General features: G+C 41.6%; 1 protein-coding gene across 1 annotated transcript; it reads left to right on the top strand.

Moving 5' to 3' along the window:
• The first annotated feature begins 11,209 nt into the window (after positions 1-11,209).
• On the top strand, positions 11,210-17,895 carry SEC11C (SEC11 homolog C, signal peptidase complex subunit). The gene is made up of 6 exons (XM_075019910.1): positions 11,210-11,393; positions 12,889-12,998; positions 14,279-14,428; positions 16,627-16,746; positions 17,303-17,360; positions 17,794-17,895. Exons 1-6 carry the CDS (start codon positions 11,352-11,354, stop codon positions 17,845-17,847), a joined length of 534 nt encoding a protein of 177 aa, XP_074876011.1. The 5' UTR covers positions 11,210-11,351; the 3' UTR covers positions 17,848-17,895.
• Positions 17,896-19,909: the final 2,014 nt, after the last annotated feature.

Raw genomic sequence — 19,909 nt, 5'->3', positions numbered from 1 at the left:
TGAGGCCTTCAAGAGCCATTACATATATAATTTCTTTTTTGTTTTCCTAGGCACTGTTATAGCCTCAGTTCTTCAATGCAGGTTAAGCAAATAGCAAATAGTTAACAAATATCATTATCAGCCAGCTCAGCTGCTGCTGCAACGCTGCTGATCGTCCCAGGTAATTGAGTTACAGAAGAGAGAAGAGATTGTGGAAAAGTCACAAATAGGTCAAGACACTGAGGTGACAAGAAATTAAGAGCTGCAGATAAACTTTAGGGAAAAAAAAATCAGAACTGTTTAGGAATTAAAATGCATTGGGAAGGCATAGAAGTGACAGCTGTGGCTCTCAGAACAGAGTCATACCTCAATCTGGAAGCAGACAGAGGTTTTTAAGGTCTTCCTGCTCTCCCTCATCATCTTCACCCCTGCCTTTCTGTGTTCACCTCACCTGAGTTAAGGCTGAGGGAGCTGGCTTTATGAGAGCTCCCAGACCCTTCCAGCAGCAGTTTCACTTAGGCCAGGACATTTTTTTAAAGATGTTAGATTCAGCTGTGCTAAAAGTGAACTGGCCACAGGCCAAGAAGGCAGAAGCAGAGCTCTTGATTTAACCATAGGTCAAGTCTGTTTCCTTGCATTCGTACAGAGTTACCCCCGGGATCTGGGGCAGATGACAGCAAACAACTCACAGCAGATGCACCACAGCCCTGTTACAAAGAAGACATCAGGACATCAAAGCCCGCATGCATGGCCAAAGCACCCAAGAAGCATTAACCTTTATTAGTAATGCTTACTACAAACCCCGAAGACAGTTTATTTTCCTGCTTCACAGGAGATTCATCAGGTATTAATATCACTACTGTGATTAATAAAAAAGTGGTAATCTGAGCGTGCACTCAAATAAATGACTGGTGTTTCATTCAGTGTTTGCTCTGCAGTCAGACGTGGTGGCAGGCACTCTCTGGAGCTCCATCCGCATGAGTGCTTTGGGCAGATGTGGTCATGTCTCACCATGAGCCGCAGCCCTGGGGACAGGGCAGAGGCAGCTCCAGGCCGGCAGGCTGCACCGGCAGAGCTCGGCATTGCCTTCCTGGCTGAGCTGCAGGGCAGGTGAGCTGCCACGGGAAAGGTGGGAGCTGAGGGGGCACAAAGGAGAGCACTGGCACACCAGTTGCTGCTGCTGGATGATGGGGGGCACAGAGTACTGCTGAAAACTACTACGGTCCCCAAAATACCTGCCCTCGCCCCCACCCCTACTGCTGCCTGGGGAGCAGCCTGTGGGCACCAGGAGGCAAAGTGGAGGCAAGGCTGGTGGCAGGAGCATTTGGGTCCCACCCTGGCAGTCACTGCCCTTGGCCTTTCCGAAGCCAATACTGATGGGAGGACATCAACCACTTGCAGGGCAAGAGGAAGCAGCAAAGGGGTCTAAACCCCAAGCACTGCCAGCACCAGAGCCCCAGGGATAATGCCAAACCAGTGGCAGGAAGAGAAGAGGCAGGAGGCGGCAGCGGTGCCTTCCGATCAGCTCCTGCAGGGTGTTGTGGCTGTCCTGAACGTACCCCGGGTGCTGTTCAGGTAGCTTAAGCAGGAGGAGATGGATCATTCCCCACTTACAAAGGAGAGCAGATCCACAGAAAGATGACAAATCATGGACCTGAAAGATACAAATGTGGCAACTTTAGGAAGAGCTGTGTCAGATATTTCCAACAGAGTCTGGTTTTGCTGTGATCATAAGCCCATCAGCCATGGCACAGAAACACTATATCACACAGAAAAAGCAAACAGAGCAGCGCACGAGACAATCAGCACACAGCCTCCCATAACTCACCTTCCACCCTAAAGAGGACTGTATTAGAGCAACATAGGAGCCCTGAAGCTGATGAAAGACCTACTCTTGACTTAGCATCAGGCCCCCTATAAATACCATAATTTCACCGAGAGGTGACAGCACGGTGGAGTTGGACATCTGGCAGTCACAGCTCAGGTACCGTGCCGTGCCTGCTGGAAGTCTCTGTCTCTCCACCAGCCTCTGGACTGTGAGGCTGTGCAGCTGGGTATGTGGGACCATGTGCTGCAGGGGACAGCTGGAAGGACAGACAGATTTTGCAGAAGTGTTCTGCAGGAAGCCTACCAGTGCAGACAATGGTGTTGCTGCTGGGGCTTCACTTCATACTGTCTCTTGACATAATGCAGCTTTGAGAATCTGATTATGCCCATGACACTGTCTGTGGGCTGATACAAGGCATGACAAGGGGAGAGAACAAAGTGACAATTAAGCCTGTTGCTAGAGCTGAGAACCTGTGGGAAAGAGGCTGGGTGAAACCTTTCTGAGGCTGGTGAGCTTTATGGACACTACCCACTCACGAAGAATGCAGAGAGCATTTCAGAGTCAAGCTAAGCTGGTTTTATGCAAAAGCTTTACCAGTTTTCATAGGAAAACAAAACCAAAAATCCCGTAAGCCCTCCCAGTGTTCTCCCCTCCCCCAGCAAAAAGCAAAACCTAACACATTACATACATTTTTAGCTCACCAAAAGATTGTTCTTGAATAAGGATTAATTACTTCCTTTTGTTAGATTTTTTTTTAAAACCTTTTTACATTCCCCTCATTTACTCTTGGGCAGTTTAAAAATTAAAATTTTTTTTGCACTTGGAAAAGCCTAAACATTTTTTCAAGTTGTTTCTGAATTTTTTTCTATTCCTTGGGGGAAGGGAAAAGATAACGTTATTTGCTAAATTCAATTCAATGTTCAGATAGTTTGATCCCTCCACCTCTTTCCCCTTTTCCCCCAGAAAAAGAAATTATTTTCACAAATAAAATATCCCCTGAAACAAACCTACTCAGCTGTTATCAAATTAGCTATCCAGATATTGGGCTGCAGAGCAGACTAAAAATGTTGACTCATACATTTAGAAATACAACCATGCAAAGTGACATTCTGGTTGAAAACTGTGCCTATGAATAGATCCTTGCCAGCTACCAAGACAGATAATAAGATTCATGAGAGAAGTTACACAAGACAGAAGCCATGCATGCATGCTCTAAAGCAGCGGCCTCCAAAGTAGGGTGTGTGCACCCACTGGGGTGCAGGTAGAAAATATTTTTTGTACCATTAAAAAATAAAATGAAATTAAATTAATTTTTTTTAATAATGTTTATTTCACCTTTATCTCATCCTTCTTTTGTGTATGTTTTATAATGTGCATAACATATTAGTACAGTAGTACATCTATGTAATTTATAAATAAATATAGAGGTATTGGGGGTGCATGATCAAAAAATTTTTACTGATAGAGGTGTGTGATCAGAAATGTTTGGAGACCACCACTCTAAAGAAACATCTGTCTCCTGGCACGATAGCATGAGGCAAAAAAACTTTTACTGTGGACAACGGCAAGCCTGTTTTTGCAGAAAATACTTCTAGGTTAGGGGCTGCTGGCAGTGATGTGGTGGGGGCACCAGGAACCCTTTCTGTCAGCAGCCCCAGAAGCCACAGCAAGGCAGGAACTGTGCTGAGGGCAAAACCTATCACACCTCCAGGATGAGCACCAGCCCCCCCTTTGGGAATTGCCCCCAGAAGACATTAGACATTTGCACTGCTCTAACATGTTCTGGGTAAGGAAACAGCGCTTTTGAGGCTGCTCAGAGAACATGGAGACCCCTTCCTCAGCTGCAGAGAGAGCAGATGTAGGCAGCCCCTTCCTCAGCCACCTCTCCAGGGGAAGGTGCCATCTGCCATAACCTGCTCCAAACGGGAGAGGAGTTGTCAAAGGCTAATTACAAAGGAATCATTACTGAGATGTTTGAAATTAATAAACTCTTGCTGTCCACCTAACACCCTTAAAGCAAAGAAAGGAATTTTATTGAGATAAAGGGCAGATAAATTTGAATGCAATACAAAACCAAAATAAGGCACAATGGCAAAATAAGAATGCCCCTTGGAAGCATGTACTGAAAACAATAGCTAAATCAGAGCCTTCACAAAACCCCAGGGAAATGCCTGTACTTAGATTTCTCAGTGACTGAAAAATAAGGCCTCTCAGAAGAGTGAGACTTAAGCCAGAAAGGCCCATGAATAACCCCAAATGTGAAGGCCCACATTTCCACAGTGACAGGTCATTCCGAGAGTCTTGCCTGTTGGGTGCCCAATTTTAAGGAACCTGAATGGGATTGCAAAGGCAAAGCATGCAGTATTGTCTGAGACTACTTGGTGTGTGGTCTAACAGAAGCAGCTGAAATTACTTCAGAAATCACTTCTAAGAGCAAAGGTGTGTACCTGGGGTCATATTCCATTGTACTGTTTTTCACACACAGAAAAAGCAACCCTTCAGCATAGGAGTGGATATTGTGCATGTGAAAATGAATGAGACTGAAGATAATGAAGCCACATGTAAACCACACAACATGGAGGAAAGAGGTACCGAAGACTCCCTGCCAGCTGCCTCAGGAGAGCTGTTAGCATTCCTGTCTTTGTCAGAAACGTGGTTTCATGCAGAAGGAGGCAATGGAGTCAGGGTTACGTTCCCAGTAACCTGGCTATCCCAGCCCACACTGTCAGCTCAGCTTTGTGGCTCAGAGAATGGTATAATGTTCAGAGATTGAGGTTTCTGAGAAACTGAAGAAAAGCAGACACTGGGTCTAGTGTGGAGTCCCCTGCAGCTTTGCTCAAGTGTGTAATGTTGGGTGAAAATGTGGAGTAACAAGATCTGAAGACAAGACACCTCGTCCTGCATAGCTCCTCTGGCCACAAATTAAAGGTAATGGGAGGAAATATTAGGACCATGATCCTGCTTATGGACATGGTACAAGAAAATCAAACTGAGGCTGGCCAAGAAGGTGAAGAACAGTATCATCTACTGTGTGCACATGGGCCAGTGTTGCTTCCAAAGCAATGGGTTCAAAGGAGAAGTGTTTAGTGAATACCCACGTTGCCTGTTGACATTCATACTTCAGTCCTTTTCCTCTGAAATATATCCCTTCTCTGACACATCTTTTCCCTTTCACTGATACTGCTTGCCAGATACAGCAGAAGCTTCTTTCAGAGCAAAGGAGGATGCTTTCCACTTATTTGCACTCACATGCAACTACCCATATGGGCAGCTTAGTGCTCTAAGTATTAGAAGAATCCAGAAGAGAGTGCGGCATTGGTGCAAGTGGCATCCTGTTGCTTTTGGACATCACTGTGTGCATTACTGGCTGCTCTAACAGCCTGTTGAGCAACAGGAACAGGAAGCAGAATAGTTCCAAATGCATTTTGAAAAAAAGAGTGCTCACTGGGGAAGTCAGTTACTGCATTTCTTCTGTGCTTTACTCCGAGTGGCTGCAAATGGACTTCTATGGCTTTCCCTATTAACCTACATTTTTCAGCTCAGGTACAAGGTGCTAGTTATTTGCCCATGACCAATCTCTTTGAAAACAAAAAGCTGTAATTCAAATATTATACATACAGGTAGCACTAACGCCTGGATGTTTGCAAAGGTCTGGCAAATCAGCCAGAATGTCAAGAGCTACATTCTTCCGTGTACTAAAAAATTAGCATAATTTTCTAGCTGCAGAGCTCCAGAAGATCTACTGTACAAATATTGAAGTCAAACATCCAGAGTATAGGAAGATTTCAAAATACATGTAACCTTTAATAATCTAAATCATCCAGATGGTAAAATAACAAAGCCACCAACAGAAGTGTGGGTGATTCCTAGCATCTGTGGAAAAGGAAGAAAAGCATGCTCCTATTATGTTTCCCTTGACTCACCATGAACAATGGGTGAGTAAAAGTGTCTTCTGAGCTTTGGCACTCTAATCAATAGCAAATTGACAGGCAAAGATACTGGCAAAGATACTACGGTCTCAGAACTAAGTGTGGGTTTGTGCCTTGGACAAAAGAATGTAGCATCTCTGTCAAAAAAATACTAAGCAGCTTCAATCCTACCAGGTCTCAACACAAAGTTGTCTTCTTGCTTTTCTAAATTCTCCATACACTAGTTCTATGTACAAAATCTGTACTTGTTACAAAATTAGATTTTATCATCTGAACTTCCACTTTTAATTCTATCCATCAGGAATGACTGTTGTAACACTGCCCAGCCTTTGTCATTTACTTTCTCTCAGATACTGCCATTTCCCTGCTAAATGGCTTCTACATCAGCTCCAGAATTAATGTATTCCTACTTCACAATAGGCAAGAATAATTTTCTGCCTCTTTTGTGAATTAAAGCACTACCTACAAATAATACTCGGAGATCATTCTCCTATCACAGCCACTTGCCATCATTCTGTGGGTTGCAGCATTGCAGCTCTAGTCTAGGATGCAAATTCATCCATTTATTTTCAGACATTAATTTTGTAACTTCTTAACTACAGCTAGACTGTACCCAGCTATGTTTGCAGGAAGATGTAGAAGCACAATAGCATCCTAAGTCTTCCTGTCTCCTTTGCATCAATAAAATCCTGCAACAGCCTCAAAAGTCTTGTGATTTATTCTGGGTTGCAGCAGCCACAAGAGAGCACAGCATGGCATCAGCTAGTCCAAAGGCTTAGCAGCCATACCTTCTTGTACCTGCCCAGTCCATTTTTTGTACTGTATTAGTAATATTTGAGGATGGCAGAGCGTGTTTACAGTTGGAGAGCTAGGTCACAATCGTGCGTAACAGTACTGCACTGTTGAGTTGTTGACCCAGGAAAAACAGTCTGAAACAGTTTATTAGAGGAGATAATGTTAACCAACCTGAACTACTTTGAACATCACAACCAGTATAAAATAACCTTGCAAACAAGGTTATAAACTTGCTTAGAAGAACTGGATAATAGAAAAGTGTCAAATATTTACCATTAAATGTAAACATATAATTAAATGCAAAGTAGGGTTTAAATCTAGTCTACTTTAGTAGGAATTTGGGTGTGGTACACAGCACTTTGGAACAAAAGCTGGTTTGTTGTGGGTTTTTTTTGTATTAAGGCAAATATGATACTCTGCATTAATATAATGCATTATTTTAATAGCTAAAGTGAAACATCCATCTATAACCGCAAGAAATAACATAAAGATTTCATTCCAATGGCAAAGTAAATTTAATGAAGATTTAATTGTCAGATTGTTTACAATTGCCTATGAGTTACCAGTCTAAACTCAGTTCTGCTACCCTAGTGTAAATTAGTGGTATATCCAATGAGGTTTTAGATTTACTCCAGGTACAATTATTTCTGGTGTAAATGAGAATTTGGCCCTTTTTTGCTTGAGTGGCAGAATTTTCTGGGAGATAAATGTTATTCAACAAGGGAAGCTTATGTGTTAGATATTTTAATCAGTAGTTTTGTGATCATCGTTTCCCAGTTGTATAAATATCAGACATGTGGGAAATGCATTTATGAGAGCAGTCAGCCATTAAAAAGCGGGATTTAGCTAGCACTGAAAAGGTTTAAAGGCTCATAAATAGGTATGGGTTCTAAATCATCATCACAGTACACATCTAACAACAATACAGAAGCAATTGACAGTTTATTCATCATGAAGAGACTCATTTGAAACAGAAAAACATGTGAGAGACTCTGAGTTCTTTTAAGAGAATCAGCAATTAGCTAGTCTTAGAGAAGCATATGAAAAATCAAAGACTTGAATGACTACCCTCTTAAAATAACAACTCTCACATTTGTGTCGTGGGCAGAAGGTAACCAACAGGTATTTGGACTTTTCCTAAAGCTTTACTGAGCTATTACCTTTATCATTCCTCTTCTCTGTCCTGTATGAACACCTCAGTAAACTCTGCAAAAAGGACTCAATAAATCATAGAAGATGCATGAAAAACAATAGGCGGCTCCAGATTTTGTGGATAACAGTCACCCACAAGAGACTGTGATTTGTTAGTCTCTGTTATATTGATTCTGATGCCTTGAACAAAAGCAGGAGAAGGACAATTTTACTGTATCGCTGTACTAACAAACTTTTGCTTGCTTGAAAACTTCAAAATTTTGGTATGTACTAATTAGATGAGAAAACCTTGAGCTTCGTCAATGGTATGTGTTGGAGGTGCCAACAGACAGGAGGCCTTGGGCCTGATGTGCATCAACAGACAAGAAGCCTTGGGCCTTGATGATAAGCTTTGAGTTCTGCCAAGTTTTTGTAATTAAAAATTGCCAAGGCCAGTTAACCAGGAGAAAGAGATGACCCACACTGCACGTGACCAAAGGGTGGACACTATGTAAATGATAATATGAATATGTATGATTGGAATAATATAAATTTTGCTTGCTGTAGGCAACAGTGTGCACAATAGGTGGAGCGATGCCCCGTGCACCCAGCGCTGCAATGAAGAATGCCTGCTTTCCAAAACTCCAAGATCAAGTCTTAGAGAATTTCTTTGACTGGCTTTTTCAGTAACAATTCTACTTCCTGATCATTTTGTCCCAATCACCATTTTTAATCTTTGTCATTTAAAAAAACCAAACAACTGGCAAGCATATTTGTACATAAAGGAGAAAACCTCCATTTAAAAAAAAAATCTGCCTAAGTAGTATGGTATGAAAACCTACTCCAGGGGAATTGCAGAAAACCTTTTGATGGGCAAGACTCTACCAAACATTTCAGTGGGCAGATCCCACTCTTTAAAGAACAGATACCTTTGTTCCACATCTTTTTAATTAAAATCTTAATTACACAAAGAAAATTCAGAAATCTTCTAGCCACCTTTGAGTTTGCCCTTGTGTATTCTCCTTCTCCATTTCCGTCTTAGTAATTACTTCTGAATACTACATCTGCTCAAAGAGGGATAATGACAAATTGCATCATGTATTTTGTTGTGGCTCCAGGGACGTGTATCATCAGCCATGTTCTGTGGTAATGCTGGAGTTTCCAGTTTTAAAGGACAGCTGTGCGACTCAGGCTGAGCAGACAAGGCAGCCAGATGTAACACTGTCTACAGAACCATCAAAACAAGTGTGCTTTGGCTGCAGTATACTGCCAAAGCTTGGACGGACAAAGGTCATCTGGGTCTTTTGACATATGAGTGTAGGGTGCAGCTGCTGTGATGCATTCTTTCCAGCACTGCTGCTGAGGGTTCCTGGTAAGACGGTTATCCCCATGGTTATCCCCATGACCCACAAGCAGGGCCTTGTCCTGGCAGGTTACTCCAAGGTAACTCCAGAAACCCTCTGAGCAACCTCTTCCAGTGGTTGACCACCCTCACAATAAAAAAGGTTTTTCTTATGTTTAAATGGAATTTCCTGTGTTTCAGTTTGTGCCCATTGCCTCCCATCCTGTCACTGCATACCAGCAAGAAGAGTCTGGCTCTTTGTTTACTCCGTCCCATCAGGTATTTATATGCATTGGTAAGATCCTGCTGGAGCCTCCTCTTCTCAAGGGTGAAAAACCTCAGCTCTCTCAGCCTCTCCTCATATGTCAGAATTCCTCACACAACTGTTAATGTGCACCTTAGGGGTATGGTTAACACAGAAAATCAACTTCGATATGACTTTCTCTTTTGATTATTTAAAGGATATATCAACTTCAATATGACTCTTTCTCTTTTGAGCATTTAAAGGATATCAGAGAAAACTAACCTGAAATAATGTAAACTTGGAGAAACTCCTGTGTAGTAAGTAGAGGAATACTGGCGTCACTGAAAGAATAATCAGGTGAGAAGATGAAGGATCTTATCAAGATAATGCCTATCTAGTGTCCTTGGAGCTTTCATTTTGGTGTCCATTTGCCATTTCTGTCCATTCATGACACCATTACACATTCCTCTGTGATCTAACGCCAGCTCTGCCACTGTTAGTCACCCTTTTCCAACTGTTTGCTAACAGAAAGTCTTGAGCAACTTCTGGAAAATTGTGGAAATACCTTTCCAATGCTCCTTCAGACAAACTATTTGCTTCCATTTATCTTAGTAGCATTTCCCTGTGTCCTTTGTTCTCCCATTGCACTCCCAGTCTTCAGGAGCTAATCTTGAATGTAGTGAATACCTCACTTAAGTTTGGTTTATTTAATTCCCAAGAACTCAACAAGCTCTATTTGGCTGGTTGTTGCTTCAGACTTATGCAATCACTCAGATGCAGAACTGGAAGAGACTTCCAGAGATCATCTGGTCAGTCCTTCTGCATGGAAAGAATTTAACTTCCAACAGATGTCGGTCTGTTGGTGGCAATGAACTGAATTTGGGAGAAAATGCAGCTTAAAAATACTCCCCTCTTCATGAACCCCATCTTTTTTATCTGGCAGGATTTTTACAGGGATTAGTTGGAAATCCAGTTCACTGCGTAGTTGTACAGTTTTAAGAGCGCAGCCACAGCAGCGCTACAGGGACAAGCGGCCTAACAACGGGCAGAACTCCTTCACCCGGCATTCCTGCTGAACCACCCACAAAATCACCCCCAAACCAAATCCAGCTCCCTCACCTCTTTCTGTGAGGTCACATTTTTTATAAACATCAGTTCCTGCGTGATGAAGGACACGGGGAAGACTGCAATTGCTAGCTGCGTGTGTCAACTCGCCCTGTCTTACCCTGGGGGGCCTGAGCTGCCGCCAGCCGCTTTCTGACCAGCGCAAACCCATCCCTGTCGCTAGCCAGGCCTGCGGAGCGGACCGAGCTGCTGCCGCCGCACCCAAGTGCAGCTTTTTCTAGGACTTTGTTATTTTCCCTCTTCAAGGCCTGTGTAGGGGCCCCTGGACAAACACGGAGGTCAGCCTTAGCCACCGAAGTCAGACGACCGCGATCCCTCCCTCAGGCCGGCAGGCAGACCCACCGCCCCACGTCCTCCACCTCCGCTCCCTCCGCCGCCGCCCGCCCCATTGGCCCCGCCCCGCCCCGTTGGCCCCGCCCCGGTCCCGGCCCTCCCTCGCTTGACCCCGCCCCGCCCAGCTGCTCTTCCCCCGCTCTCTTCCCCCCCCCCCCTCCGGCCTGCCAATGAGCTGCGCACACGCAGCGGCGGCCCTGGAGAGAGCTCGTCGGCAGCCGCCTGACCCGCAGGGTACGGCTCGGGAGGCCGGTGCCACCGTTCCGCCGCTCCACAGACGAGATTTGGCTCGTTCCGCCGTACCGTAGAGTCTCAGCGCCCGCTGGGAGCCCCCTCGGACAGCAAACTGGTCGGGCACCTGCAGGGGCAGGAGGCGGGGGGCCTCGCCTTCAGGGCCCTTTGACGCGGCGCATGCTGGGAATTGTAGTCCAGGTGGCCCCGGGGCCCACTGAGTGTGAGCGGGGCGGCGGGAGGAGGGGGACTACAGCTCCCGGGGAGCAGAGGGGCCGCCTGGGCCGGCGGTAGCTGCGGCTGGCCGTCAGCGCTGGGGTTCGGGGTGCGAGCGTCTTCCAGTGCGTCCCCTTCCGCGAGGCCGCCGGTAGCTTCCCGCCGCCGGCTGGGTGCGGCCCTTCCCGCGGCCCCGCCATGGATCTCTTCGGGGACCTGCGGCGAATGAACAAGCGGCAGGTAGCGGCGGGGGCTTGCGGGTGCCGGCCAGGCGGGGGGCCCCGGGGCGTGCGGGCCGAGGGATGGGTCGGGATGTGGAGGCCGCTCGAAGGTCCCGGAGCTTCGGAGTCGACCGGGACCGGGGCGGGGGGTCCGGAGTCGTGCGGCTCGCCGCGCTCCTGCGAGAGAGCTGGCCTCTCCGCCGGTGCCGTGGGCGGGAGGCCCGCTCCGCCCGCGGCGGGGCTCTGCCCCGTCAGGGGGTCGCGCACCGCCGCGCCCTCCTTCCGTCCGTCCCCGCGCCCGCCCTGCAGCGCCGGGCTGGTGCCGGGGACAGCGGGGCAGCCGCGCTGCCCGGGCGGGAGGCCGCGGCTGCCGAGGGGGGGGGCCTGCCAGGGCTTGGGTTTGCCGCTGAGAAACCGTGTTTTTACATTCCTGTCAGTAACCAGCTTCGTTCTGGAGGTGCAGCCTGTGGAAGCAAATCGGTGGTTTTAAACTCCTGTCGTTCAAAATAGGTGTCTTTATTTTGTCGTTACTATGTGATAATGCACATGACTGGTTGGAAGGGAGAGGGTAAGGCTGGTGACAAACCTTCCGACTTCCCGGCTGTGAAAGTTCCTTGGTTTGTTTTTTTTAGTAACTATCAATCACTTAAAAAAAAAAAAAAAAAAAAAGAAAAAGAAAAACCAAAAACTTCAGAGCAGATTTTGAAATTTGACTAATCCCAAGTTAAGTGGGTTGTACACCTGAAAATCCCAGCATATGTGTTTCCAGACTAGAATGATGGCCTGGGAATTTCTGGTTCCATGTCTTACATCAGTGAGCCACGTGATAAATGGAGATGGGCAGGCTTGTTTTCCACCAGAGTAGCTTTGTATGTTGCCAAGAAAAAAAAAGTAGTGTGAAGAAAGTGTATCCACTGCTGTAATGGCTGGCAAAGCAGTAGAATTTGGGGGCAGAAAGTTAGTCAAATCAATAAAAGGTTTTCCACATAAGTAATTTCTGTCTGACAATAGCAATAAATCATCTTTTTGCCATCTCTATTCTACTTCCACAGCTCCTCTTTTCAAACAAAAATTACTGTTCAAAGTACAAAGTCTGCTATTACTGATCTTACAGTATTTCTTATGTGTGTTTTGAATACTATGAGCTCGGGTAGCAGTCAGGGGCATGTGGTCAAAATAGATTTGATCATTTGCCATATAGCTTCCGATATTTTAAAGTCTTTGCTAGTGAGTTCACTAGCTTCTAGCACTAACAAATGGGAATATTGCACAGGTGTAATAAGCCAAGACTGAGGCACACAATGGTTTAAAACTTTAGGCTGCAGTATGGTTTGTATGGTTGGATTGCCGATACGGCAATCTGTTTCATGAGGCTTCTGCTGCAATATGATTTTAGCCTGAAAGTCCACATGCCTGGATTGTGATTCAATGGTGCATATGGGTGGAAATTCTATGTTGTGCTTCTAAATACAACACAGCAACTTCTAAAAACAACTTTTTTTTGTTTCATATAGCTGTATTACCAAGTCTTAAATTTTGCTATGATAGTGTCTTCTGCCCTTATGATATGGAAAGGGCTGATCGTCATTACTGGAAGTGAAAGTCCTATTGTTGTGGTGCTCAGGTAAGTCAATGTAAAGGCTTTTTTGTTAAAGTTCAAATATTGTTTTGTCCTTTGTCTCCTTCCCTTGTCCCTTGGATAGATTTGGAGTTTGAAATGTCACCTACTTAAAGAAGTACTCAAACACTTATTTTCTTCTATTTCTGTTTTTGGACAGTTAGCAAAGGCTGCTTTTGTAATTGCAGTCTAGTTTTCATTGAAGTTTGTAGAAGCAGTAGATATATGAAACCTTTGAAAATCTAGGTTTGTTCACTTAATTGGTAGATAAACTACTCAAGATTACTTACATACATATATATATATATATATGTCTTTCTACCTAGGAATAGTAATCCCTGGATAGATGTTAGGATTCTAAAAAATAATTCTGCTTTAACAGAAATACACATAATCCTATGAAGCTTCTGTTGTCTCTTGAAGAAAATAAGTAAATGTGTTGCACTTCCTGAAGCCATTGAACACTTTTTTCCGGTCTTTTTGTTAATTTCTTTTCTTTTTTTTTTTTTTACCATATGTATATTCATTTTAAAATTGTATTACAGTAAAACTCCTTTTATGAGTAGATGACACTCGTATTGCTTCTGTCTCAGTGGTGTCTTACTTCTGGTATATAAAGAGCGAGTCCTGAAGGCCCCTGAGTGCTGATCAAATACATGAAGTTAAACACATGTTCATGGAAGATTCAGCCTTGCAGGAATTCAATGTGTGTCAGCAAGGAATGTATGCAGTAAATAACAGTATTTTAATGGGAATTGTCTGTTCATGTTACTAGTTATGGGATCTGGAACCCTACTTTAAAGGCTGTTACCAAATGATACTGTGGCTGGCTTTGAAAAAGGGCATGGATTTTCTGATTGTTAATAGTAATCACTGATGTAAACATAACTCTTGCTCATGTTAATTAAACTCTTTCTATGTAGAGAAGTACTTCCTGTTGTACTGGGAAACATTTTTTGGCTTTTCACTAATGGATTGGTTTTCTTAACCAGAATGGCTCATTTTGTTCCTTCAGCATAGCTCCAATACTGTTACTTTTCTATACAGCTTTTTTCTTTCTTTCTTTCACTGAGGTAGTAAAGAAGTCTTCTATAGGCTTGCTCAGCTTAGGACTTACTGAGGTTTGGGTTGTGTTAACTGTCTGTGTAGTGTTACTGAATGAGTGAAGCTACAGATTTCAGTTAAAATTGTGAGTTTATCTGTAAGAATTAAATGTTCTTTGTTTTCATGGCTCTTCTTTCATTTACCATAATGCTAATAAACTCTCTCTTTCTTTTTGTTTGTAGTGGCAGCATGGAACCAGCTTTTCACAGAGGAGACCTGTTGTTCTTAACAAATTTCCATGATGACCCAATCAGAGCTGGTGAAATAGTTGTTTTTAAAGTTGAAGGCAGAGACATTCCAATAGTTCACAGAGTAATCAAAATACATGAAAAGTAATGCAACTTGGCATTTTCCTTGTTTCTAAATATAGTTTCCTTCACCGTGACTTTTCAATTACATTTTAATTTGGTAGTATTTTATGAAAAAGGCAAGTCAGGATATGCTGTAAGATAAAACTCATCTCTAGGATGTGATCCTCTTGTGTCCCCGATTCTGTGGCTCACTTCTTGAGACCCCGACTCCTGTCCCTCAGCGAAGTTGCTCAGGTTCAAAGTAGGTAAACTTATGCCAAAGAGGAGTCCAGTAACACAAACTATACATGTTATTTTTACCAGCAGTAGCAATATATATGGGAGCAGAGTCCACTTCTGTACTGACTGTTGTAGAATTGGGATTTTGGTTATGAGAAATAGCTACTTCTAAAAGCAAATCTCTGAAAGAAGGTGAAGATTCAGAATCAGAAGTATAGATGAAGTCTGACAAGTGTGTGATCTTTGCTAACTGAAGTTTTCCAGAAAAGAGATTTGACTCAGAATGAAAGAAGAGATTCTTATTCATTTTGTGTCTATTAGTCACAATGCCAACAACAATTCATGCTGAAAAGCAACAGGTAGATTACTTGTTTTTACCTTTATTGCGTATGCCTGGTATGATAAACAGTTCCGTCTCAAACAAAAGAGAGGCAATTCTGTTTCTAATTCTGCACAGCAAAAAGCTAACCTGGAGGTGGCAAACATTGACATATTTGCTCCTCAGGAAGTCCTGGCCATGAACTGAAAGTGTTTATCTTTTGAGTAATACCTGTTCTTCAACGCTTTTTTGAAACAAATATGTATACCCAAGAATTACCTCTTTTTCTTTTTTTTTTAATACCTAATTTGTCTTCATAAAAACTCCTTGTTTCTTGATATCATTACTTGCAATTAGCAGCTTCTTGAGCAAAATCGTTTTGAAGACTGTAAACTTAATAACTTGATTTAAATGGGAGTGTTGAACTGAAGTCTTGCATGCATTACCTGCACATATGCCTAATGCTTGAAAGGGAGTGAAATACAGCAGGTTTTCTAACAGCAGTAGTTAAATTATATCATGTTCAAAACGTAGTGTAAGACACTCTGTTCATTTGAAACAGTAGGGAAAGGTTGTGATTTGAGCGTGTTCAGGGTTTTAAACTTCCATTCCTACAAAAAGGACTGAAGTGCCTCAATGGCTGGGAGAGGTCAGGATGTCAGCTCTGGCTCTGAGGGAGCAGACTGGCTCTCCGAGCCCTGCAGGCATTCATTCATCTGTAGGGGGGAAGAGTGCCACTGACCGAAGCATTTCTATCGCTTGGATTTCTCCATATAGTCCCCTAAGAAGCCCACATAATGTTTTGTCCGTATGATGTTATTTAAAGACTGGTTACATGTATTTTTTTATTTGCCGCATTGATAAATATAGAACATATGTGAGGTTTTGCTTGGAACTCCCTATATTGCTTAACAATTAATGAGTTACCTAAAGCTGTATTGCAGTGTTAGTGACAAAATACTGAATTTGATGCAGATTTGCAGCCACTTTAGAGGGTCTTCAATATTTATTTCTATCAAAAGAAAGACAAAGCTTTATTTTGACATAAATATGATTATTAAGAGTTAAGCAAGCGTATAGAACATAGAAGAAAATTGCCTAAAGCATTGTATTATTATATCGCTTTCTTTCCTAAGGGAAGATTTTTAGGATCTGCCTCATCTAAAATACATGATTTAAACTCAGTTAAATTCATTCTCTAATGTGTGATGACTTCACAGGATCTTACTCCCCAATTTGTGAAAAAAGAAAAGAAAACAAAACCTCTTAGTGGAGTATTATTGAGTATTTCACAGCTAAATTTCTGCTCTGTTGAAAATGCAGAGGCTTGTTTGGTTGTGGTTTTCTTTCCCAGATAGGCACATACTGCTTTTGTTGAGGAAGTTTAGTGCCTGCTGTGGATGGACAATATCCCTTTCATGTCCATTGTGTAATTGCTTACATCAAATGACAATATGAGTGTTATAAAAAAAAATTTCTTGTTAAAATCTATTGACTCTATCAGTAAAGTCTGCAGTGTTAATGATTTGATGGTGTTTGTTAAATACGCAGGACAAGCAGGACTGGAAGTAAACATTGTTATCTAATCTTGTAGCACTTTCCATCTTCATTGTGCTTTGTAGATGTTAATTGAGGTTTTTAAATTAAGTGGTATTTAGTTTATCACCTCGTTGCCTTCTAGAGAAAATGGGAACATCAAATTTCTGACTAAAGGTGATAATAATGAAGTTGATGATAGAGGCTTGTACAAAGAAGGTCAGAACTGGTTAGAGAAGAAAGATGTTGTTGGAAGAGCAAGAGGGTAAGTAATGCAAAATGTCTGTGTTCTTTGTAATTAAATAGAAAGAAAATTTAGAACTTAAATCAGTTCTGCTGTTGGTACAAACTAGATCTGGTATGGTATTTTTTAAATTTCTTAAATGAAATGTTAATTAAAAAAACTACTTTACCTGGAAAACTTGCTTTCTGTAGTCTTCTCACTGATGTGAAGAGTGGAAACTAATTTTTTGAAAAAATGGCACGTTTAACAAATAATTCACCATACAAAATTAACCAACTTATCCTTGTGATTACTAGAAATTACTAGGAAACTATTTCCACATCCCCCGGGAATTTTATGCGAGGTTTGACCTTTTGACTTTGTCCCCTTCCCCAGTTGAGATTAAATCTCTAAGATTTTTCTCAAATAACTTGATTAAATTTTTATCTAAGAAAAAAAATAACTTCCCATTCAGATATGCATTAGTGACAGGTGTAAATTATTATTTTACACTAAAATATTCAAGACAGTAACACTGAAACATTTCCATGTAATATTTGAGAGTTAATTTTACATTCATCTGTTTTGTCAATTATAGATTTTTGCCTTATGTTGGTATGGTAACTATAATAATGAATGACTATCCAAAATTTAAGGTATGTATACAGACATTTTGAATACTTAAATTTAAAGCTATAAAATAGCAAGTAAAGATAGTAAGAATCTTGCATGTAAGAATATATGTCAATAAATGTGTTTCTGTGGTTTGGTACCTAATGTAAGATCAGCTGTGTTTTCTTGCTTATTTTAGCTTGTCTGTTACCCAGTAGAACCTAGTATTTGTAATAATTTGAAAACATTTAATTTATAGGAATTTCATAAGTTAAGTGTATATAGTTGTGATGCCTATTTATGATGAATATGATCATATTAAAATATTCCTGTAATTCTACAGGAACACAACTCTATAATTGTGTACTCATCTAGAAGGTGTAATGTTGGAGAGGGCACACTTTGAACAATTTGTAATTTCAGAGCTTCTGTGAAGACAAATTGTAATCAGTCTTTATTCTCTATTTTCTTTTGCAGTATGCTCTTCTGGCAGTAATGGGAGCATATGTACTGCTGAAACGTGAATCCTAAAAAAAAAAAAAAAAAATCACTTTTCCAAGAACAAAGTACAAAGTAAAATATACGAAGGGGGGGAACTAATATATTTCAGATGTTTTCATTTCTGTACACAGTTACAAAACTGTGCAAGCTTTTGTCTTGTCTAAATAAACTGTACAACTAATGAGTAAAACTTTTGGCTGTTGGTTAATTATGTAATGGCATATTTACTGTCTTAAATAGCTGCTGCTTTCAGTTAGCCTTTCTCTTGTTAGGAAGACACTGACTGTCATGTGCTAAAGCAGCTTATGGCACTTCTTGACATGCTGTGTTGTTTTTTCCGAAGTGGTACTGCATCTGAACCTATTTCCTCCCTCCAATTTTTTTTTTCTTGATTATTTTTAATCTCTTGTGAGCACTCTCACTTTTCACGATCATACAAACTGTTTTTATCAGTACTTGTAAGGACACAGCATGTGGGTTGGAACAGGTAGTGAGTTGTGGGAGTTTAGTCAGACTTATGCCTAAAGAAAGTTGTCTAGATATGGCTGACAGAAATAGACAAGAACGGGTCTTTCATTCTGATTAAGAGCTAAGAAATGGAAACTCGAAGCTTTTTCCCTGCATTTGAAACTTGCTCTTTTGTGGTGTAGGGACAAAAAAACTGACAGCCTGATTTTTAGGGACTGTGTATGTTTCTAGAATTCAGGTTGTTAACCATTCTGCCTTTATGTTCCTAGCTATAAAACAAACTTAAAAAAAAGATTTTTATGGGGCTTTATTAGGGCTTGTAAATTTCTGAATGAATAGCACAGTAGTGTACTTAAGTAATATTACCAATAAGGGTAAGACGAAACTCATATCCTGGTTTTGAGAATGTATTGTTCTCTCCTATCGTATGATACCTGAATAGTGTTAAACGTAAAATTGATTTTTTCATTTTAAAACTTGCCTGATAACTGTCTTATATGAAATCCTGGATTTTTCTCTTCTTGGCTTCAAATGTCATTGTTGAACCTTCAACAAAGCAGAACTTGTTTTCTTTGCTTGCTTTGTTTTTGTAGCTTTGATAAGGAACAGCATGATGCTTTTTTTCCTATGGAGTTTTGTTTCTTCTGTAATCCTTTACCTCTACAAAAATATACTATTATACAATAATGGCAGCTCTTCTGTCGTAACAGCTAGTGCTGAAAGGCAGACAACTGCTGGATTTTTCCAAGTAATACTACTTCTTTTGTGTCCTACTAAGCAGTTTTCATGACAAACTGTATTATAAAAATGACTTATTTTGTGTCAAATTGTGTAGAAATAAAATTGAGTGTAATAAATGGCACGTCAGAATAATTTAGGTATCCTTAATGCAGTCTTCCCAGAAGTAAGATTTTTTTTTTTTTTCCCCAGTATTGCTGAAATCAGAATTTATTCCTATCCACCTACCCCAATGCAATCACAGTCAGCTCTTAACTTTGAGAGTGGGGTTTTGGACACAAGCCAAATGACAAATTCAACACATTATTATGGGAATTTATTCTTGTATTGAGGAAACATGGATTAATAAAAAGATGCAAGGGTATCATCTTAATATGTGGGTTCATTGCAACTGCAGAACTGACTGGCAGAATGGAGCGAAATACAATTATCAGTGTTGCCATATCTGCTCTTTTAGTGAAAAGTTGAATGACAGTGCGGGCCCAGTTTATCTTCCTGGCTTTAGCTGGATGCCTAGAGATCTGCTGATTGCATCCACCAAAGCAACTTTGGTCAGCCACATACAATAACTTGTCCAACCATATAGGTAATCTACTTTCTCTTTTGTGATAAACTAGCTTTTTTTCAGCTAGTAGGACCAGATGCCATAATGATAAACCTTATATAAATATGAAAAGTTCCTGCCTGCATGGGAAGGATATGAAGAAGATGGAGCTAGACTCTTCTCAGTGATGCTCGGTGATGAGGCAAGAGACAATTCCATCTGAACGTTAAAAAAAATAATTTTTACTGTGCAGGTGGTTGAACGCTAAAACAGGCTAAAAACATGGTAAAACCACTGAAACATGGTACAGCTATTTTTAAATAGGATGAAAGACTTCCCCCC

Source organism: Buteo buteo, chromosome Z (genome assembly GCF_964188355.1).
Source record: "Buteo buteo chromosome Z, bButBut1.hap1.1, whole genome shotgun sequence".
NCBI lineage: Eukaryota > Metazoa > Chordata > Aves > Accipitriformes > Accipitridae > Buteo > Buteo buteo.
The sequence above is the reverse complement of the archived record's forward strand: the minus strand, read 5'-3'. Positions and strand labels throughout refer to the sequence as shown.